This window comes from Barbatula barbatula, assembly GCF_947034865.1.
Source record: "Barbatula barbatula genome assembly, chromosome: 17".
Classification (NCBI taxonomy): Eukaryota; Metazoa; Chordata; class Actinopteri; order Cypriniformes; family Nemacheilidae; genus Barbatula; species Barbatula barbatula.
In genome coordinates this window covers 58,229-77,499 of record NC_136780.1, presented here as the reverse complement: position 1 = coordinate 77,499, position 19,271 = coordinate 58,229, and the positions used below count along the sequence as shown (strand labels likewise).

The 19,271-nt window shown below is 41.4% G+C and overlaps 2 protein-coding genes across 5 annotated transcripts; both read left to right on the top strand.

Annotated features, from left to right (window-relative positions):
• Positions 1-212: 212 nt before the first annotated feature.
• On the top strand, positions 213-5,317 carry cnga1b (cyclic nucleotide gated channel subunit alpha 1b). 3 transcript variants are annotated; one of them, XM_079478940.1, is made up of 9 exons: positions 213-723; positions 991-1,118; positions 1,294-1,356; positions 1,904-1,939; positions 2,027-2,137; positions 2,298-2,402; positions 3,053-3,159; positions 3,234-4,384; positions 4,701-5,315. In XM_079478940.1, the coding sequence occupies exons 2-9, from the start codon at positions 1,030-1,032 to the stop codon at positions 4,926-4,928; spliced, it is 1,890 nt and encodes a 629-aa protein (XP_079335066.1). In that variant the 5' UTR covers positions 213-723; positions 991-1,029; the 3' UTR covers positions 4,929-5,315. The 3 variants fall into 3 exon arrangements, with proteins under 3 accessions (XP_079335066.1, XP_079335065.1, XP_079335067.1); XM_079478939.1 differs by having other exon boundaries at positions 544-723; positions 1,004-1,118; positions 4,701-5,317; XM_079478941.1 differs by having other exon boundaries at positions 547-723; positions 1,225-1,356; positions 4,701-5,312.
• Positions 5,318-6,222: 905 nt separating this feature from the next.
• Positions 6,223-18,921, top strand: nfxl1 (nuclear transcription factor, X-box binding-like 1). 2 transcript variants are annotated; one of them, XM_079477418.1, is made up of 23 exons: positions 6,223-6,308; positions 6,686-6,803; positions 7,005-7,178; positions 8,582-8,694; positions 8,776-8,906; positions 9,015-9,193; positions 9,462-9,623; positions 10,049-10,149; positions 11,156-11,270; positions 11,623-11,747; positions 11,835-11,957; positions 12,273-12,363; positions 14,108-14,228; positions 14,308-14,467; positions 15,779-15,870; positions 16,116-16,137; positions 16,267-16,404; positions 16,489-16,655; positions 16,775-16,844; positions 16,932-17,036; positions 17,703-17,789; positions 18,272-18,325; positions 18,410-18,921. In XM_079477418.1, exons 2-23 carry the CDS (start codon positions 6,692-6,694, stop codon positions 18,587-18,589), a joined length of 2,622 nt encoding a protein of 873 aa, XP_079333544.1. In that variant the 5' UTR covers positions 6,223-6,308; positions 6,686-6,691; the 3' UTR covers positions 18,590-18,921. The 2 variants fall into 2 exon arrangements, with proteins under 2 accessions (XP_079333544.1, XP_079333545.1); XM_079477419.1 differs by having other exon boundaries at positions 6,304-6,511.
• Positions 18,922-19,271: the final 350 nt, after the last annotated feature.

Genomic DNA, 19,271 nt, shown 5'->3' with positions numbered 1-19,271 from the left:
TGCGTGTACCTTCTGTGTATCTTTCAGCAGAAATGTGGTCTGAACCGGTGGTGTGATTTCATGTGTTGTGTTTAGTGTCCTGTAGACTGACTGTATGGACAGTGAAGTGTTTAACAGGATTAATGGGATTATGGGTCAATTCTGCAGAGAGCTGACAAGGCATAATATCAGAAAAATAATCCCTATACGTGGCATATTCAAGGTGAACACATGTAAACACATTCAATAAAATACAAACATGATGAACTCACAGCTTCAGAAATACTTTAATGGCTGATATTTATCAGATAAATTGTTGGTCACAAGAGGGTTAGTTTAAAAATATATTTCAGGCATGAGAAAATCAAGACAAGAGAATTCTGATGGCAAAGTAGTTTTTTCGAGGAATGCCATTTTTCATTTGAACTCCCTACATATTCAGCAACAGTGTGTGTGTGTGTGTGTGTGTGTGTGCGTGTGTGTGTGTGTGTGTGTGTGTGTGTGCGTGCGCACGCGTGTGTGACCCGGTCACTGTCATTTCCATCCCTTCTAATCCTAAATCTCACTGTACCCATCGTGAAATCCACTGGCAGTCTGCGATCATTTAGAAATACGGAGGAAAATGACCACGATTCCAATTCAGGAAACATATGGCTGTTCCACAGGGATTGTGTAGGTTTGTGTAAGAATGTGTCCGTGTGTTTGCGTTCACACCTGTTATGATGTCAGCACAGCGTTCAGCAGGTGAGAGACACTTTTTATTCTTTACCGCTACAAACAGAAAGTCAACAGATCATTTTACTTTCACTGTGTTGTATGTTTATGACAAATTGAGAGATTTCATTACAGTCCGTTTTGTTAGGAATAGGAATCCATTCTTGATAAACTTTTTATTTCTCTGTAATAAATAACAGATGTATGGTTCTTCGGATAGGATTTATAATGCCATGAATCATTTCAATGGTCTTGAACTACTTCTGCATGTTATTCAATAAACAAACCATACGGCAGTACTGTGTGACAGACAGGTGGAGTAACCAATCAGCGAAGATGTCTGCTCGAGTGAGGCCTCTGGACCCGCCCACAACTCTCTTGGAGGAGGTGGGCGAAGTCATTGTGGGCAATAAAGAGGAAATGATGTGAGTGATGCATTGTGGGTGGTAGATAAGTGAATATAATTGTTAACATTGTTCATTTATAATGAATCTTAAATTGATGATGACTGATTTTCATGTTGGTCGGTAGTGGGTGGGTTTTCAGATCATTGGTTATCCAGAAGTGGTTAGTAACCCATTAGTGACTGTTTTTCTAAAGAGAACAAAAGCAGCCAGATCCTAAACCTGACGTCAACAGCAACAACAACAATAACAACGCAGAGTAAGTAAACACAAACACGGCATATTAACTGTACATCCATTATAGCGCAAACCCTCAGCTGCAGTGACCCTTGACCTTACCTGCGGCTCAGGTGTGATGGTTTGGTGTTACAGATGGTGAAATGATTCCCAAGGAACACACGTCCTGATGAACGCACAGTAAAACAAAAACACTTTGGATAAATGTGTCTGCTCATATTTTAACTTAGCATGAGCTTTCGTGAAATTAGATGAAACATTTACTGACCCACTGGAGTCATTTGCCTTACTTTAATGACGGATGTTAGTCCTTTTTGGAGCATGTCAAGTCCCTTATCAGATAATCACTATTTCTTTTGTTTTGTGTTTAACTGAAGCAACACAGAGTCATACAGATCTGAGCTGACGTGATTCCTTCAATGCCAGTATTTCTGTAAAGCTGCTGTTAAACAATAAGTTTGTAAAAACGTTATGCCTATACAAACAATGACATGTACATACAACACTACACACATTTGCACATGGTTATGCATTAAAACATTTTTTTATGTTTTTAAATGTCTTTTTAGAGAAGAAAAGAAGAAGAAAAAGAAGCAGAAGAAAGAGTGAGATTAGATCATTTATTTCATTCATGCTGCGTGTGAAGTTATGTGACCTTGCATGACCTAGTCACAATATTTGTGTCACTTCAGGAAAAAAGAGAAGAAAGAGAAAAAGGAAAAGATGGAGGAGGAGGACAAGAAGAGGAAGAAGAAGAAAGAGCCAGAAGAGAAGGAGAAAGAGGTCATTGTAAAGAAAGAGGAGTAAGTTAATGAAGAAGCACGTAAACCGTGTGACATGACAGCGATCCAAAGCAGTAAAATGAGTTTGGGTCAAGACATGTGTATTTTTATGCTTCCGCTTGCTGGTGTTTTAGCTGAACTGTGTGTTTGTCTACATTTGAAAATGAATGTTGTGTTTCAGACCAAAGGAGATTTATGTGGTGGATCCAGCAGGAAACATGTACTACCACTGGCTGTTTATCATCACGTGTCCTGTAATGTACAACTGGATTTTCATCATAGCCAGGTGCTGCAATATTACAGATGAGAACAAATATGTCTGCTTGTTCTGTGTCGGTTGAGCAAACTCTGGCCTTGTAATATTGAAGCATTTTCATGTGTGGACCTCAACCTTTTTGACCACCAATACTTGCACGAATATTTATTCATTAACACACCGTTTCGGTCCACTGACCTTCATCAGGCTGGTTAGTCTGAAATGGTTTGACATTATCTTGATATGAAGATTTTTGAAGATCACTTCGACCAAAAATGAAAATTCTGTCATTTCCTCACCTCCGAGTTGTTTCAAATCTGAATAAATGTCTTTGTTCTGAAGAACACAGAGAAAGATATTTGGAATAATATTTATAACCAAACAGATTATTTGACTCCCATAGTAGGAGAAAATATGTTATAATTTTTGTTTTGTTCTGTTGAACCCAAAAAACATTTTGTAGAATGTAGGACAGCAAACAGTTCTGGGGCACTTTTAACTACCATTGTATTTTTGCTACAATGGAAGTCAATGAGCTGTCTGGTTACAAGCATTCTTCCAAATATTTCTCTCTGTGTTCATCAGAACAAAGACATTTATACACATTTGGAACAAGTCGAAGGAGAGTAAATGATGACAGAAACCCTAAATTATAAAGCGGTAATGATTCTTTCTCTCAGAGCTTGTTTTGAGGAATTGCAGGGGGATTATTTGATATACTGGTTCCTTTTGGATTCTGGGTCTGATCTGGTGTATCTGGCCGACATGATGTTCAGGACTAGAACAGGTGAGATATCGAGCTATTTCAGTCGAATGCAATGAATCTCTGAACACTGAGCGTGTTTCTGCATTTTTGTGCAGGATATCTGGAGCAGGGTCTGTTGGTGAAGGATGAGAAGAAACTTCAGAATCGCTATATGGAGAGCCTTCAGTTCAAACTGGACCTGGCCTCTATGATTCCGACAGACATTTTCTACTTTTACTTTGGCCTGAACTACCCCGAGATCCGTATGAACAAGTTGCTGAGGGTCAATCGGTTGTTTGAGTTCTTCCAACGCACGGAGACACGGACCAACTTTCCCAACGTTTTCCGAATCTCCAACCTGGTCATGTACATCGTGATCATCATCCACTGGAACGCCTGCATGTATTACTCCTTTTCCAAGGCCATCGGCTTCGGAACTGATGCCTTTGTGTATCCGGACACCTCGGACCCCGAGTTTGGCCGGCTGGTGAGAAAATACGCGTACAGTATGTACTGGTCGACCCTCACTCTTACAACCATTGGTGAGACTCCGCCCCCTGTCCAAAACTCAGAGTACTTCTTTGTGGTAACCGACTTCCTGGTGGGTGTGCTGATTTTCGCCACCATCGTCGGAAACGTTGGCTCCATGATCACCAACGCCAATGCAGCACGAGCAGATTTCCAGGCTCGTATCGATGCTATCAAACAGTACATGAGCTTTCGGAAAGTCACCAAAGACCTGGAGAAACGAGTCATCAAGTGGTTCGATTACTTGTGGACCAATAAGAAAGCAGTGGACGAGAGAGAGGTCCTGAAGTACCTGCCAGACAAGCTCAGGGCGGAGATCGCTATAAACGTCCACCTGGATACTCTGAAAAAGGTGCGCATTTTCGCAGATTGCGAGGCCGGACTGCTGGTGGAGCTGGTGCTCAAGCTTCAGCCTCAGGTCTACAGCCCCGGCGACTACATCTGCAAGAAGGGCGACATTGGCCGTGAGATGTACATCATCAAAGAAGGAAAACTCGCTGTGGTGGCCGATGACGGGATCACTCAGTTTGTGGTACTGAGTGACGGCAGCTACTTTGGAGAGATCAGCATTCTAAACATCAAGGGCAGTAAGGCAGGAAATCGTCGAACCGCCAACATCCGCAGCATTGGCTATTCCGACCTGTTTTGTCTGTCCAAAGATGACCTGATGGAGGCGCTGACCGAATACCCGGATGCTAAAGCCATGCTGGAGGAGAAGGGAAGGCAGATCCTTATGAAGGTATAAAGGACGAACATGCCTTACGTCACGCTACACGACTGACATCTGAAAGGCCTATCACATAGTTTTCCAAATTGATATTTGCTTTTGTGTGTTTCTTGTCAATACATTGGCTGTCAAATACGTGAAATGCTTTCAGAACACTTATTTTGATATGGCGTATTTTCATTTCGTGTGGAAAGGCGTTGAGGAATTCAGTTTATGTTAAGGAATTAGTGTGCCTTGCATATTTGATGGAAAACATGTGAATGCCCAGCAGCTATACAAACACACGTCTTTAACCCTCCCTTTTACATTTGATGACTTTCCTCTTTAGGACAATCTACTGGATTTGGAGCTGGCCAAGCAGGGCCCCGATCCCAAAGACATGGAGGAGAAAGTCTTCAGGATCAGCAGCGTAATGGATGAACTGCAGACGCGCTTTGCCCGCCTGTTAGCCGAACAAGAAGCTGTGCAGGCCAAAATGAAGAAGCGAATCACAAAATTAGAGAAAAAGATCACAACCTCCAGCGGAGAGTTGCAACCAGAACAGCCGACTCTCTAGAAGAGGCAGAAAAGTTAACAAACAAACAAACAAATGTCTCTGTATGATCAACAGCAGGTGTATTCATTCATCATAGAATAAAAAGAAATCTGCTGAACATTTCCTTCAACAATTTCTCTACTTGCCAAATGTAAGATGATTCTACAGATTTGATCAACACGTCAATAATAATTCATTCTGTTTCATGGGCTGTAGACAGTCTTTTATTTTCACAAGAAATTGTTTCAGTTTCCAAGAAGGTTGAAATGTTTAGTTTGTTGTAATAAAGCTACAGTGTTTGGTAATAGCTTATATTTCTTTTTTGAACACCAGAGTAAAAAAAGCAGATAGAAACAAGTCACAATTAGACAATATTCAACAATAAAAATATTGTTTATTTGCAACAACTGAGGATTCTGTGTGCATGTGCAGCGTTGTCCCTGAAAGTTGATCAGTCATCCCCTTCAAAACAAAACAAGTTCCAAACTGGTATTACCTACACCCAGAGAGCTCAAGGGCCTTCAAGGGCCCAGCAGGTAACAGCCAGGGATGATCACTTCAGTTTTGGAAAATGCCCTTTTGTGTTGTGTTGTTCGACACACTAGGAGGCATCAGTCTCATCCTTACATGGGTTTAAACCCTCCCTTTTACATTTACAGTCACGCATTTGACGGATGCTTTTATCCAAAGCATGGCTTTATTCTATACATTAGTTTGTCACTATGTGTGATTTCTGTGATGGAACCCATGACCTTGGCGTTGATAACACCTGCTCTGACCACTGAGCTACAGGAAAGCTACTTTTATCAAATAGATAGTTCATGAATAAATTGGACATGGTGTGACACATAGCACAATTTTTTTAAACATTGTTTTATATTATTAATATTTCTCATAAAAAGAGCATTGGCCGACGAAAGATTCATATTCACAGTTTTTTTTTGCATATTGGTGTGCCAACTACACAAATATAAATGTAGTCCTCATATTATCCCATGGAACTGCATATATTAGAAATAAGTCTTTATTTTGGGAGAAAGAAATATGGTCAATGATGCACATATAATACACATGGTGTTATTGTTTTGTGATATTCCATTTATAATTGTTATATATAGTGTTATATAATGCTTGTTTGATTCTGGAATCTTGTACCAGGGCACTTTTCTTTGTTATATATTTTGACTGTTCAATAACGTAAAAGTGCTGTTTGATTGACCGAAAGGTCGATTAGCGGGTTTGGAAGCGACACGTGTCTTTGATAGGATGCTGACGGATGTTGTAGTTTTAACGGTGTTTCCGCTTCTCCATGATCACTACTCGGATCAGTAAGGGACTTCAACTCCCACGACGCCCTGCGGTGCGGCGGCCTGCGCATGCGCGTTGTGTCCTGAGCGGCGGGTGAGTGTGTCAAAAACGCAAATTTGAATTGATCAATGTTAAAATAATGATTCGCGTATGTTTTTATTGACTAACTCTAGTTGTGAATATTTATAGCTGTATAGACTTTATATGTATTTATAAATACACGAGTGCTGCAGATAGAATGCAGCGAGTCACGCGCATGTCCACGCGAAGCTGCTTCTTTTCCTTTCAATACACTTGTATGTTTTATATTGTGTCATTATATCTTTTATGTTATATTATGTTGTAATGATGAGTTTTATTTTTATTTCTGACTGACAGAAGTTGTTTGTGATTGTTTATGCGCTGAGAGGATGGAGGAGTTTAACTCATGTTGTTGTGTTGTGATGACATTTGTTCTTTGTGTTATGCAGTGTGGAATGAATCCAGCTTGGAGGCAGCAGGGTCGTGGGCGCGGTCAGGTCAGAGGTCAGAGTACCGGTGACCCTTCTGTGGCGCGTCCTCCTGCTGCTGTGAGGTTGGAGGTCCGAGGTATAGCATCAGTATGTTCACTGTACACACAAAAGTGTGAGATTTGCACAAATAAACTTGGGTCGGTTGCATCGCTTCATTTCGAACAACTTTGTAAATTTGTAAGATTTGTAAATGCTTGTTTCAGTCCAATCTGTGCAGGAATGAGAAAATAAAAGAGTGAGGTGGGAATACAAACATGTGTGTGTTGTGTGTCCTCAGTGTCCTCAGTGTCCAGGTTTGATGACATCCGGAAGGCTGATCAGGCTTCTGCTCAACGATTGGCTGCAGAGAAGCACAGCTCCTCCTCCTCTGAGGATGATGATGAGGATGAAGGAGAAGGAAAACGAGGGAAGATTCTTCAGTCGGCTCTCTGTCCCTACTCCTCACACACAGGTGATGCGTGTGTGTGTGTGTGTGTGTGTGTGTGTGTGTAAAGGTAGCTGAACAAACTCAGGGGTTACAGGATTACATTAGAGTTGACAAAACCAGATAAATGCACTCAGGCATGAAGCAGATCAGAGGCTTCCTGTGTCAACTCGGGCTTTAATCTCAAAGCTTGTCAGATGTCAATCCCATATAGAGAACCTGTGGTCAATACGGGTGTGATGAGTTCCGATAGGTAAAAATGGAGGTCTTTAGCCGTGTTTGCTCCGTATATTTTACCTGTGCCACCTCAAAATATATTTGGAAGCATTTGTGTGAGTGCACATTTGTTGTGGTGGGACCTGTTTTCATTGCTGTACAGAACACGCTACTAAATGCACAAATATTGTAAGTGCTGTCCTGTGAGCTACAGTGACCGGCCTGGCCATTCTTAAAGAACTTGATTTTCCATCCCACAGAGCTGCTTTCCACCGTTTCTCTATGTAAACACACACTAGACGAACAGTTTCAACATTCGCATCCGCACATTAATGGAATTGCACACTTTCAACAATACATTTTCATGATTATTTACTTAATTATTCATGATCATTTTCATGATTATTTACTTAATTATTCATGATCATTTTCATGATTATTTACTTAATTATTTATTTAAGTCGAAAAGAAATGAAGGTTTTTGATGAAAACATTCCAGTATTATTCTCCATATAGTGGACTTCAATGGACTCCAAACGGTTGAAGGTGAAAATAACAGTTTCAGTGCAGCTTGAAAGGGCTTTAAACGATACCAGACGATGAATAAGGGTCTTATCTACCCAAACCATTGGTCATTTTCAAAAAAATGTATATGTTTTATAAACACAAATGCTCGCCTTGCTATGTACTGCAAAGCACGCACATGACTTCACGTGATACATAAAGGTCACGCTTCACGATGGGGCATCTCATCTTCTCCAAGTTCAAAATCATCCGACATCGTTGTTTTACCTTTTTTTGTAAACGCGGTGGAATTAGTATTCGCGCATTCAACTTGTAAATACTGACTCGGTACTTCCGATGATTCAAAACTGGAGTTTTTTGGCAAGTCACATCAGCTCTATGTTCACAGATGAAAAAAATCAAGCTTTCAAAGAAGTGATCACCATACCTACAGTGAAACATGGAGCAGGCTCGCTTGTGTTTTGGGGCGGCTTTGCTGCATCTTGAATCTGTGCCGGGCACAATTAAATCACTACTTTTGGCCACTACTGTAGTAGAAGTTGGTTTTATATTCGTAATATTTATTTATATTTGATATATATATTTTCAATTTGTTTTCTATTTAATTGCACGTTACAATGAAGATCTAGCCATTGCAACACATACTGTGAATGCTGATGTGTGTGTGCTTTTGTTTGCTTGTTTTCTAGGTGATGCTGACGTTGGTCTTCTGGAACAAACACGTCATTATTTAAATGAAGTATGTCAGTCTGGAGGCGTCACATGTCTGATCTGCATTGCGTCTGTTAGGAGGACACAGGCTGTGAGACAAACACACACACACACACACACAAAGATAAACAGAGTTTCATGTATAGCTGCTGACTGCCTCTCTGTATCTCAGGTGTGGAGCTGTGTGGGCTGTTACTGTATTTTTCACATCACCTGTATTCAAAAATGGGCGGAAGACTCTGTCTTCCTGGTGTCTTCAGTGACAGATGAGGACTTTGGGAAAAAAGATCACCCGTGGCCATGGTAAGCAAGATAGCATCACAGTGAACTCTAACCAGTCATGTTACAGCAAACGCTAACCAATCACATCCTAGCAAGCACCAACCAATCACACTAAACTGTCTGTGTCAGTCCTAAGTGCAGGTATGAATACAGTCGTGAGAAAACTCCGTCTCGTTATTACTGTTACTGTGGGAAAGAGGCAGATCCTGCTCCAGACCCCTGGCTCCTCCCACATTCATGTGGACAGGTGTGTGAGCGAGAGTTTAAACCCTCGTGTGGACATCGCTGCTTGCTGCTATGTCACCCAGGTACACCTGATCTGAGAACAGTTTGCTCATCTCATGTTTAGTGCCATATAATGCTGCAAAAACAAACATACATGGAAGAAAGTTTCATGTTTCTGCAGTCAAGTGTAGTACTCGCAGTTCACTGAAGTTGAGTTTAAAGACATATACACAATATCTCCGTTTACATTTAGTCATTTAGCAGAAGCTTTTATCCAAAGCAAAGCAACTCATTTAAAGAGATCAGATCATGAAGATCTTCATCAGGTCTTGTTCTGTGTGTGTGTGTCAGGTCCGTGTCCGCCCTGTCCAAAGATGGTGAGCGTTTCATGTTTGTGTGGGAAATCGTCTCGTGTCCCGCGCCGCTGCAGTGCTAAATCCTGGAGCTGCAGGCAGATCTGCGGCCGGACACTGCCGTGCAGAATCCACAGCTGCACAGACACGTGTCACACAGGTGAGACCCTCTTGTGTTCATCTTCCAACCTGACTTGAGTGTGAATGCAGTAAAGAGAGGTTTGGGTTCGTCAGGCCGAGAACTCCTGGGCACTGGGAAGAAACCTCTTTCATCACTATTGCAAACCGTTCCCGGCCTGGACTCAGCACAGTTGTCTAGAATGTCATACCGTCCGTAAGCACTAGCGTTAGGGTTCTGTACAGCCAGATGGTTTTTATCCTTTATAAACCTCAATCAGAATCAAGTATTCCTCAGCACTGTGTAACCCATTCTGTTAACAGCTCAACAGTTAAATAATATCCACACCGGCTGGTCTGCAGAATGAAACGTTTCGGGATAGCAGTAGAAAAATAACTGTTATGTTTGTGACAGAGCCGCATGAGAAGTGAATGTATGTGCTCTCACACTCTCCGTCTGTCCGTCAGGTGAGTGTTCGCCGTGTCCTCAGGTCAGTCTGCAGGCTTGTGCGTGTGGCCGACAACAAGAAGAGCGACCATGTGCCGATCTTGAGTGGCACTGTGACCAGGTATGTGTTTGTGTGTCAGAGCTCTTTGTGCGTAATATGTGTATCTAGGGCTGGGTGATATATATCACGATTCACACAATCGATTAGGGCTGTCACAATTATGAAATAATCGCCTCATCGTGATGGTTTCAGATCATTGCAATTATTGCACATCTCTGTCAGGGACACTAGGGGAGCTGTAGTGCCTGTGTACTGAGGCCAGCTAGTGAAGAGCTGTCAAGAGGTGCTTTAGCGGTAGATGCTAGGGGCTGTGGTCTTTAGCTTCCTTGTTAGAGCACTCGACTCCCATGCCGGATCGAGACCCGCTGGGAACGGGCGAGTAGAACCGGTTACACTTGCATATTGCATATTTTAGGTATATAATGTAACTAAAGCATGGTAATACTGGTAAAATGTACCATCACTTAAAACAAACTAAAGCATATAGCTTTAAAATAACCTTCAGTACAATAATATGATATAAGATAATCTCGATGTGAAAACCAGCCTACCAAAATGTAATTAACATCAAATGTTATTGTAGTCTCGAAAGTGAGAATATGGGCGGAATAAGACCATCCGGGTATTTCCCGCCTTCTGTTTTATTCATACTGAGGTTTGGAATATACTACTCGTGATTCATACTCCTTTTCGCCTACTATATAGTATGGAAATATACGATTTCGGACACACGGACAGTCTTATTTTCAGAACAATTTGGTCGTTTCAAACCTTAATCAAAAATGTACTTAAACAGACAATTAATCGCAATGATTTATTAGACAATGAATCGTTAGGCCAATTTCATAATCGTGACCGTCCTTCTAATTCTATATGTCTTAATGGATTCTGTGTTTTATGCACAGCTCTTCTGTGAACTACAGCTCTGTGATCAGTCATTGTAAATCATTTCAAGATAGAGTCGTTTATAATGTGCATTTGAACTCATTTAGGAATTCATTGAGAAAACTGAGCATAAGAATTGCACGATATATCACCCAGTCCTATGTGTTTCATGTGTGTGCAGGTGTGTGGTCGTCCGCTGTCTTGTGGGAATCACACATGTGAGCGTGTGTGTCACTCAGATGTGTGTGGACAGTGTCCTCGTGGAGGCAATCGCTCATGTTTCTGTGGCAAGACCAGTGAGTACACACACACACACTCCATTGACCTGACCTGATTTTTGTGATTTCTGCATAGAATCATCCTACAAAATGTCAAGAATATTGTGTGGAAATATAACCTTGACATCTTTAGTATTGACTGAAAGATTGAAAGGAATGAAATCAATGGTTGAAATCAAACTTTTGATGTTTATTACATTATGAAACTTTAGTCACAAACAGGGTCACACATTTCTCTGGTTCTGCTGAGGTCACATAAATCTTTCAGCAGGTTAATTCTCTGTTGTTAATGACATGAGCTGCTTCTCGTGTGTGATTGAAAGTCGAAGTCTTAGAGATGAGGTTAGCTGTGTTTTTTGTGTTTTTTCAGAGAGTTTGTTGCCATGTACTGTGGATGTGCCCACCTGTGGAGACACCTGCGGTAAGAAGTTGGATTGTGGATTACACACCTGCTCAATGCGTTGCCATAAAGCAGCCTGTGAAACCTGCCGGCAGGTACAAACAATCACACACACACAGATCTGCAGGTCTCGCTGAAAATTGAAATAATCTGTGTGTGTGTGTGTGTGTGTGTGTGTGCAGGAGGTAGAGAAGACGTGTCGATGTGGCCGGTACAGTAAAAATTTAGCCTGCCACAAAGAATATTTGTGTGAGTCAAAATGCAACAAAACCCGAACCTGCGGCCGACACCAATGCAAGAGAAAGGTACACAAACATATTCACACTTCTTTACATTTCTATTGCTTCTTAAAAATACATTTACACACTAATCCTGACAGAACCAAACCCTTACACACACGTAACTGTGAACATGTTGTAGCTTGACCTTGTGTCTTTATGTCTCTTATCTGTGTTTGTGTCTCGCACACACACACACAATTAACTGAAGAACACACGCGATTGCATCTTTTCTATTTCTGGTCAGTCACTCATGCTCCACTTGTTCACTTTGACACACACACACACACACACACACACTGTCATTGATAATGTGTGTCGGATTATCTGTGTGTTTTGTAGTGTTGCCCTGGTAACTGCCCTCCATGTGACTTGAAGTGTGCTCGAATGTTGGGTTGCAGGAACCATAAATGCCCATCGGTGTGCCACCAAGGTGTGATATCTCTCACACACACACACACACACACACACACACAAAGCAGGGGTCAGTCTAGACCTGAGTAGTGCTGTGTTGTCAACCGCATTATTACAGTAATGAGATGCCAACTGCATGTTGAGGTCATCACCACACTTTTTATTTTAGTTGGTGAAAGTAACAGGAGTGCATATGGTGCGTGATATGAACTATAAACGCATTAGTCATTGTTTATCATTCGTAAATTCTTTGAAAAGTAAAACGATTATATTCGTATTAAGCTCAAATATTGTGTCCTGACTCCCGAACTGAATCTGAGATAAGAGAATGGCATCAATGAGGCTCTGTTCATTTCCCTGTATCAAGCCTACACAATTTGCTTTTATATTTTCATTTTATATTCAACATAATCTGGTTGGCCTTAAGTTTTTTCTTTCGTTATGGATAAAAGCGTGTAGCCTTTCTTGCGTTTTTATAGCACCTCATTGCTCTTTGTTGTTTTGCATTTACTGAAAAAATATCAAGTTTTTAATTTGTTTTAAAACGTCTTTGTCATTCAAAAACAACAATATATGCTACTTAATAATATCCCAACAGCATACTTTGTTTATACCACTGTCTGTTTGAATACTGGATTCTGATTGGCTGGAAGGTTAAAACCCTTTAACACATTGCTAGATCCAGTTAGTTTGAATACCTTTAAAATAAACTGAGGAAAATATCTGTTATTTTCACTGTAAACATCAATAACAGCTTTAACTTGGCAAATATAAGCGGGATAATCCACGGCTAGCCGTGCGTTCAAGGATTTGAATACACTTTGTTGAGGCCCCTTTAAAACAGAGCTAGCTGTGGATTATCTATTACATATTTACAACCAAAGTAAGAAAAAAGGCGGTAAAATCCCATAGCGCTATAGAGCCACATAAAATCCCTGCACAGGAAATTCCATCAACGCCACAGACGTACACCTGAGTAGATGTTCTTCCCAAGATCTCCTTTATCTTCAGTTTGCTCTTTCATCTAAAGCCGTGTACACATGAGAGAACATTTGACAAAGAAGGACAAGAGCTGAAGCTATAGAAAGAACACAGTTAGTCAGGTGATTGCAGATGTTGTGGTCTCTTGCACAAGGAGCAGCCTGCTCGTCTTAGTCATTTATTACAGATGAGCATCTGGATCCTTTAGAGAGACTGAAAGCTTTGTTAGACACATCTGAACTTCAGGTGTGTGTGTTCGTCTGCTGTGAGGGGGGACATGCTAATAAACTTTCCTGGAAACTTGATTTTCCACACGTCTCATTTAGCAAAGCGATGCCTAACCTTCAGGGCACATGTGAGCGTTTGCTGTTGTTCATTGAGAACATTGAGTAAATTATTCGATTTGTACCGTGATCAGTTAGCCAGCTAATCTTTGGTCAAATTTGAACAATTGCCCTTTTCTGAGAATGGAAGCGTATTTGTGCATGTGAAAGGTCAGAGATTATATCAGTGTCCTCCCATCACTCATTGTGTACGCATCCCATGCAAATGTGTATCCGGAACAACAATGTAATCTGATGTACATGTTTAATCTCAGTGTTCCGGTCAGGGTTAGTGAAATGTCAGGCCACAAGTGTGTGAAGTGCAGAAGTGTTGTGTTATGGCCAAAGTGTGTGTGTGTGCACACGGTCTGGTCAGACTGACAGCTCCAAACTGATTTCTGCAAGAATGCAGATGTCTGAAAACCCAACCTTCAGCGTGTTGTGCGTGTTGTGTTTCAGGGAGCTGTTATCCGTGTCCTGTGATGGTTGAAGTTCATTGTGATTGTGGCTCAAGCGCCATCTCTGTGCCTTGTGGAAGAGAGAGAAGCACTAAACCACCACGCTGTAAAGAGCTCTGCAGGTACACACACACACACACACACACACACCAGTGTTGCGTTGACTTGATGAATAATGTCTTGACATGTTTGTCTCTGTAGGAAACTTCCGTCATGCCATCATTCGTCTCTGGAGCAGCACAGGTGTCACATGGGTTCATGTCCGGCCTGTAAGCAGCCGTGCGGGCATCTGTTAGAGGGCTGTAACCATCTCTGCCCGGCACCGTGTCATGATCAGGTGTTGGTTAAATCCAGTGAGCGGGTATGAATAACACTGTTGAGAAGAGAAACATTTCCTTGTAAACAAATTATAGGTGTGCTGAACTGGCCGGTTTGGTTATTTGATATGTTTTCTGAAGTCTACTTATGAAGTTCATGTGGTTTTTAGATTCGAAAAACATCTAAATCAATAAGTAATATGCTATTTTCTACCCTGGTTTTGAGGCCGGCTGGTGAAACGCTCGGTTTGTATGGGCGTGCAGCACAGAAGACTTTAAAGTAAACGCCCACTGCTATGATTGGATAGCAGTTTGAGTAGTAGCCTTCAGTGAATTTGGTTAGACAAATAACTGACTTATTTCCCAGATGTGATGGCAAGGCTTTGCGTATAGTTTGTATAGCCTATAGTTGTATGGTGTTTAATGATATATGACCTTACCTAACAGCATTTGCAAACCGGACAGAATATCACCGCGATCGCGGGTCTCAAATGTTACGAGAGTTTTCATGATAAATAAACAAACGTGAGACTCTTGGCCAAAACGACAGTGTTGGCAGATACGGATATTACCCAGCACTGGAAATAATAACAAAACACTTCAACACAGCCTCCATTATTTGCAAACGGTGGATAAAACCTTAAAAAATGAGATATGAGCCGTCACAGACATGCCGATTCCGACGGGTCAAATATTATCACAGGACCTCAGTGTAGGTCATTTTTTACTTTAAATTACAGACATGCCGATTCGCAGGGGATTAAGATCACAGACATCCTCTGCAATTATTACAAATGACCAGAGGTCCCCAGGTAATACTGATCTCTTGTGAATGGGGCTAGCAAAGCAATAGTGACGCATAGTACAAATATGTTTTACTCCCATAAGACTGCTGCGTCATTCCCATCGGATCCAATATAGACGGCACAGCACTGCTTTTTAAGCAGCGTCGATCTGTGGCTTGTTCACAAAGGAATCCGAGGTGAAATTAAGCGTACAAACATATTTAAGGCATGTTTATTGCTTGTTCGCTCTTAGCTCAGTTGGCGGGGCTAGAGAAGTAGGCGTTCTTTTCTATGGAGGCGGTGCACAACCAATAGATAGGTGCATTCCAGGACCTGGCGTCAAAAAGTGTTGTCATTTCAGTAACAAGGGCGTTTTCAGTCCTGATACTTACAGGATGTTCGCTTGAATACGACTAGCGCTTATATAACAAAAGCTTGGGTTAAATTGTAGGTCTTAATTCATCACCCCTTTAAATGTTATTATTTATGCAACGATTTAAATAGAATTGAACGGCTTGTTGTGCTTCTGTTAGTGAAGATATAGCGCTGAACTCTTTCACTGTGTTTCAGGTGATGTTAGCCGGACCGTGGGAGCAGCCGTCAGCCCCGGCGTTCATCCGCACCGCTCTACCGTGTCCTCCCTGCCTGGTACCCATACCAACGTAAGCAATGCGTGCACACACACAAGCACACACACACTGCTGCCTGTGATATGGGTACATGTGACTCACGCACTCTGCTTAGTGTTTGTGTGTGTTATAACCCAAGCGTCAAAGCAAACAATCTGTTCAAAGCTGAATTTCTTTGCCTCTTTCAAGTAGGTCCAGCTGAAACAAATGATATCATCTGGATCTGTGTGTTTCCCGCTGTCCAATTTACAACATCTTGTGTGTTTTTCTCTCCATAGATCCTGTCTGGGGCAACATGAGGTAAACACACACACTGCAGCTGATGAGCCGAGCTTGTGGATCTCATTCTTCTCTTTCTAAATCTGGCTATGATGTAAAACAAGACCATCTGTCTGTGATTTCAGAAGTGTTTGTGTTCTTGTGTTGAAGGTGAGTCCAGTTCCCTGTCACTCCCGTGGGCCGTTTTCCTGCGGTCGTCCATGTGGACGACTGTTAACCTGCGGGAACCACAGTTGCTGTTTAGAGTGTCATCTCGTCACTGCTGCGCCACATTCAGATAAAATCAAGGTGACTGACGCTCCGCTCTCAATGACGTTCTGTTGCATTACATTTGTTTTATGTGTTTGTGTGTGTGTGTGTGTGTGTGTGTAGGCTGGTAAGGAGTGTGTAAAATGTGAGGAGGGTTGTTCAAAGCCCCGTCCTGCAGGCTGTACTCACCTTTGTGCCCTGCCCTGTCACCATGGCAAATGCCCCCCCTGCACACAAATGATCCGTCAGCGGTGCCACTGTAAGATCTCCAACCTGTACATAGAGTGCCCGTGGGTAGCACAGAAACACACACACTTCATTTTAATAACAACCCTAAAATGATTATGAAGTAGAAATCTGTGCTCACCTTCTCCAAACTTCATGTTTGATTTCAATGTGTGTTTTGTAGGAAGTTCACCTCTGCTGATGATGAGGGCAAAGAGTTGCTGTCCTCCTGTCAAAATCAGTGTCCTAAACAGGTGTTGAAATACCTGATGAATGTCTTTTGCACTGCTGTAAGAATATTGTATTGTCCATATTGTTCACACGTGTTTGTGTTTGTGTAGTTGAGTTGTGGTCATCGTTGTAAGCTGTTGTGTCACTCGGATGAGTGTGAGCAGATCTGCTATCAGAAGGTGAAGCTCAGATGTTCCTGTAAGAGAATTAAAAAGGTACAAACTTACTCAGATGTTCAGTGGACTTCACAGTTGTGCACGTGTGTGTGTGTCTTTGTTTCTGTACAGAGACACACACTTGTTTAATTCTGAGGCCACATTTACACAATGAAAACAATTTTGAAATTGCAAAAAGTGCTATATAAATAAAGTTGACTTGACATTTTCAAAAGTATTACATACACTGATGTGCGTTTACATGGATCCACAAACATGAGTAGAAATGCTGTATTACAGATGCCAGGCCAGTGAACGGCCAATTACTGGTTTAGAAACGCTATTGTTTTGGGAATACTGGCACATGTCTACAGACTGAACGCCTAATACATGTGCACGTGACTTCATGTCGTTATCAAAAGACTGTTTACACAGAGAAGATAACTATCATTTAAAAAAATCATGCAACTTGAGACTGTTTTCAAACGTTTACATGCAAGTCCCTCAATATGTCGTTGTCGTGTAAACGAACAGTCAAAATTCATTTAAAGTTTTATTGAAAATGGCCTCTGGGTTTAATTCTGCTTTTTATTGTTTTGTGTGCGTGGTGAGACAGAATCTGTAAAGACACTGACTGCATAGTTACACAAGAAAATCTCAGTAATTCAGTGTAGTTGTGTTTTTAATAAGCTTCATTCTAATTTGAAACTGTGTGCGTGTGTTCAGGAATTCCCGTGTTCTCAGGTCAGATTGGAAGACCGGTTGCTGCCGTGTGATGAGATGTGTAGAGAGCTCCAAAACAAACATGCTGAGGTAATAAAAACACAGTTTCTGCCCCATCCTCTACACACAGCTACTGTGAGGTATGCAAGTGAAAATGTCTAGAGCAATGCGAGAACTGTTGTCATGGTGACAAGCCATAAAGTCCATTGCTGGGCCATTGATTCCATTGAGAGAGAAGCCATAAAACATCAAACACACACACTCAGACCTGTAAGACTGTCTTCCTTCTGCAGAACACAAAAGAAGATATTTTGAAGAATGTTGTTAACTTGACCCCATTCGCTTGCATTGCTTTTGTGTCCATACAATAGAAGTGAACTGGGTCCGGTGCTGTTCGGTTATCAACTTACTTCAAAATATCTTCTATTGTGTTCTGTGGAAAAAAAAAGAAACTCAGACAGGTTTGAAATGACAAGACGGTCAGTAAATGATGACAGAATTTTCCTTTTTGGGTAAAGTATCACATGGACACGGCATGCCTTGACCTGTGTGTGTGTGTGTGTGTGTTGCAGTCTCGAGCAGCAGATGAAAAAGCGATGCTGGAGGAAGAACTGAGAAAACAGCAGGTGAGACGAATATCAAAACAGATGAATATCACAACAGTGAGGAATGTGAGGAACACATCATGTTTCTTTGTGTCTTTGTTTTAGGCTGAACTGGAAGCGTTTGAGAAACGACAGAGAGGACGCAGGAAGAAAAGCAGGAAAGTCACTGAGGTGGAGTCAGAGGAAGGGGTGTGGCTAAAATATAAGCACTGCCTCCTGGTGCCCGTCTGCGGCCTCCTGTTGGCTGTGGCAGCATTTTATCTCTTGCAGCTGAAAGTGCAGTGATTCTGGACTTATATTTCTGAAATGTAACCCTACAGTTTATTAATCTGTTCATTAAGGAAGATTGATTAGTAATTAGTGACTATTATTTTAGAATTCAATTAATATTGAGAATTTATTCAATCTGTTCTATTGGACTCTAAAAACTCATTTTCTGAGATTCACTCACAGTTACTTCTAATATTACATTTAATTTTCTTCTAAATTGCTTGAAATTATGCCCATGAATATGACTTTCTTTGAAAATGACAATTTCTTTGAGTTTGAGATGATGTAAAAGATATTGGATCATGGTGCAAGTATTAAAATCTCAATTTCTGAACAAATACTCAGTCAGCAGTCTATATTTCTTTTATTTCATTCAAAATGATTGTATGGAGTTTGAAAAACGTGTGTGTGTGTGTGTGCGCTGTGTTTGTGTGTGTGTGTGCTGTGTTAGATCATATATGTGTGTGTGTGTGTGTGTATGTGTTAGATCATGTGTGTGTGTGTGCTGTGTAAGATCATATGTGTGTGTGTGTGTGCTGTGTTAGATCATGTGTGTGTGTGTGCTGTGTTAGATCATATGTGTGTGTGTTTGTGTGCTGTGTTAGATCATGTGTGTGTGTATGTGTTAGATCATGTGTGTGTGTGCTGTGTTAGATCATGTGTGTGTGTGCTGTGTTAGATCATGTGTGTGTGTGTG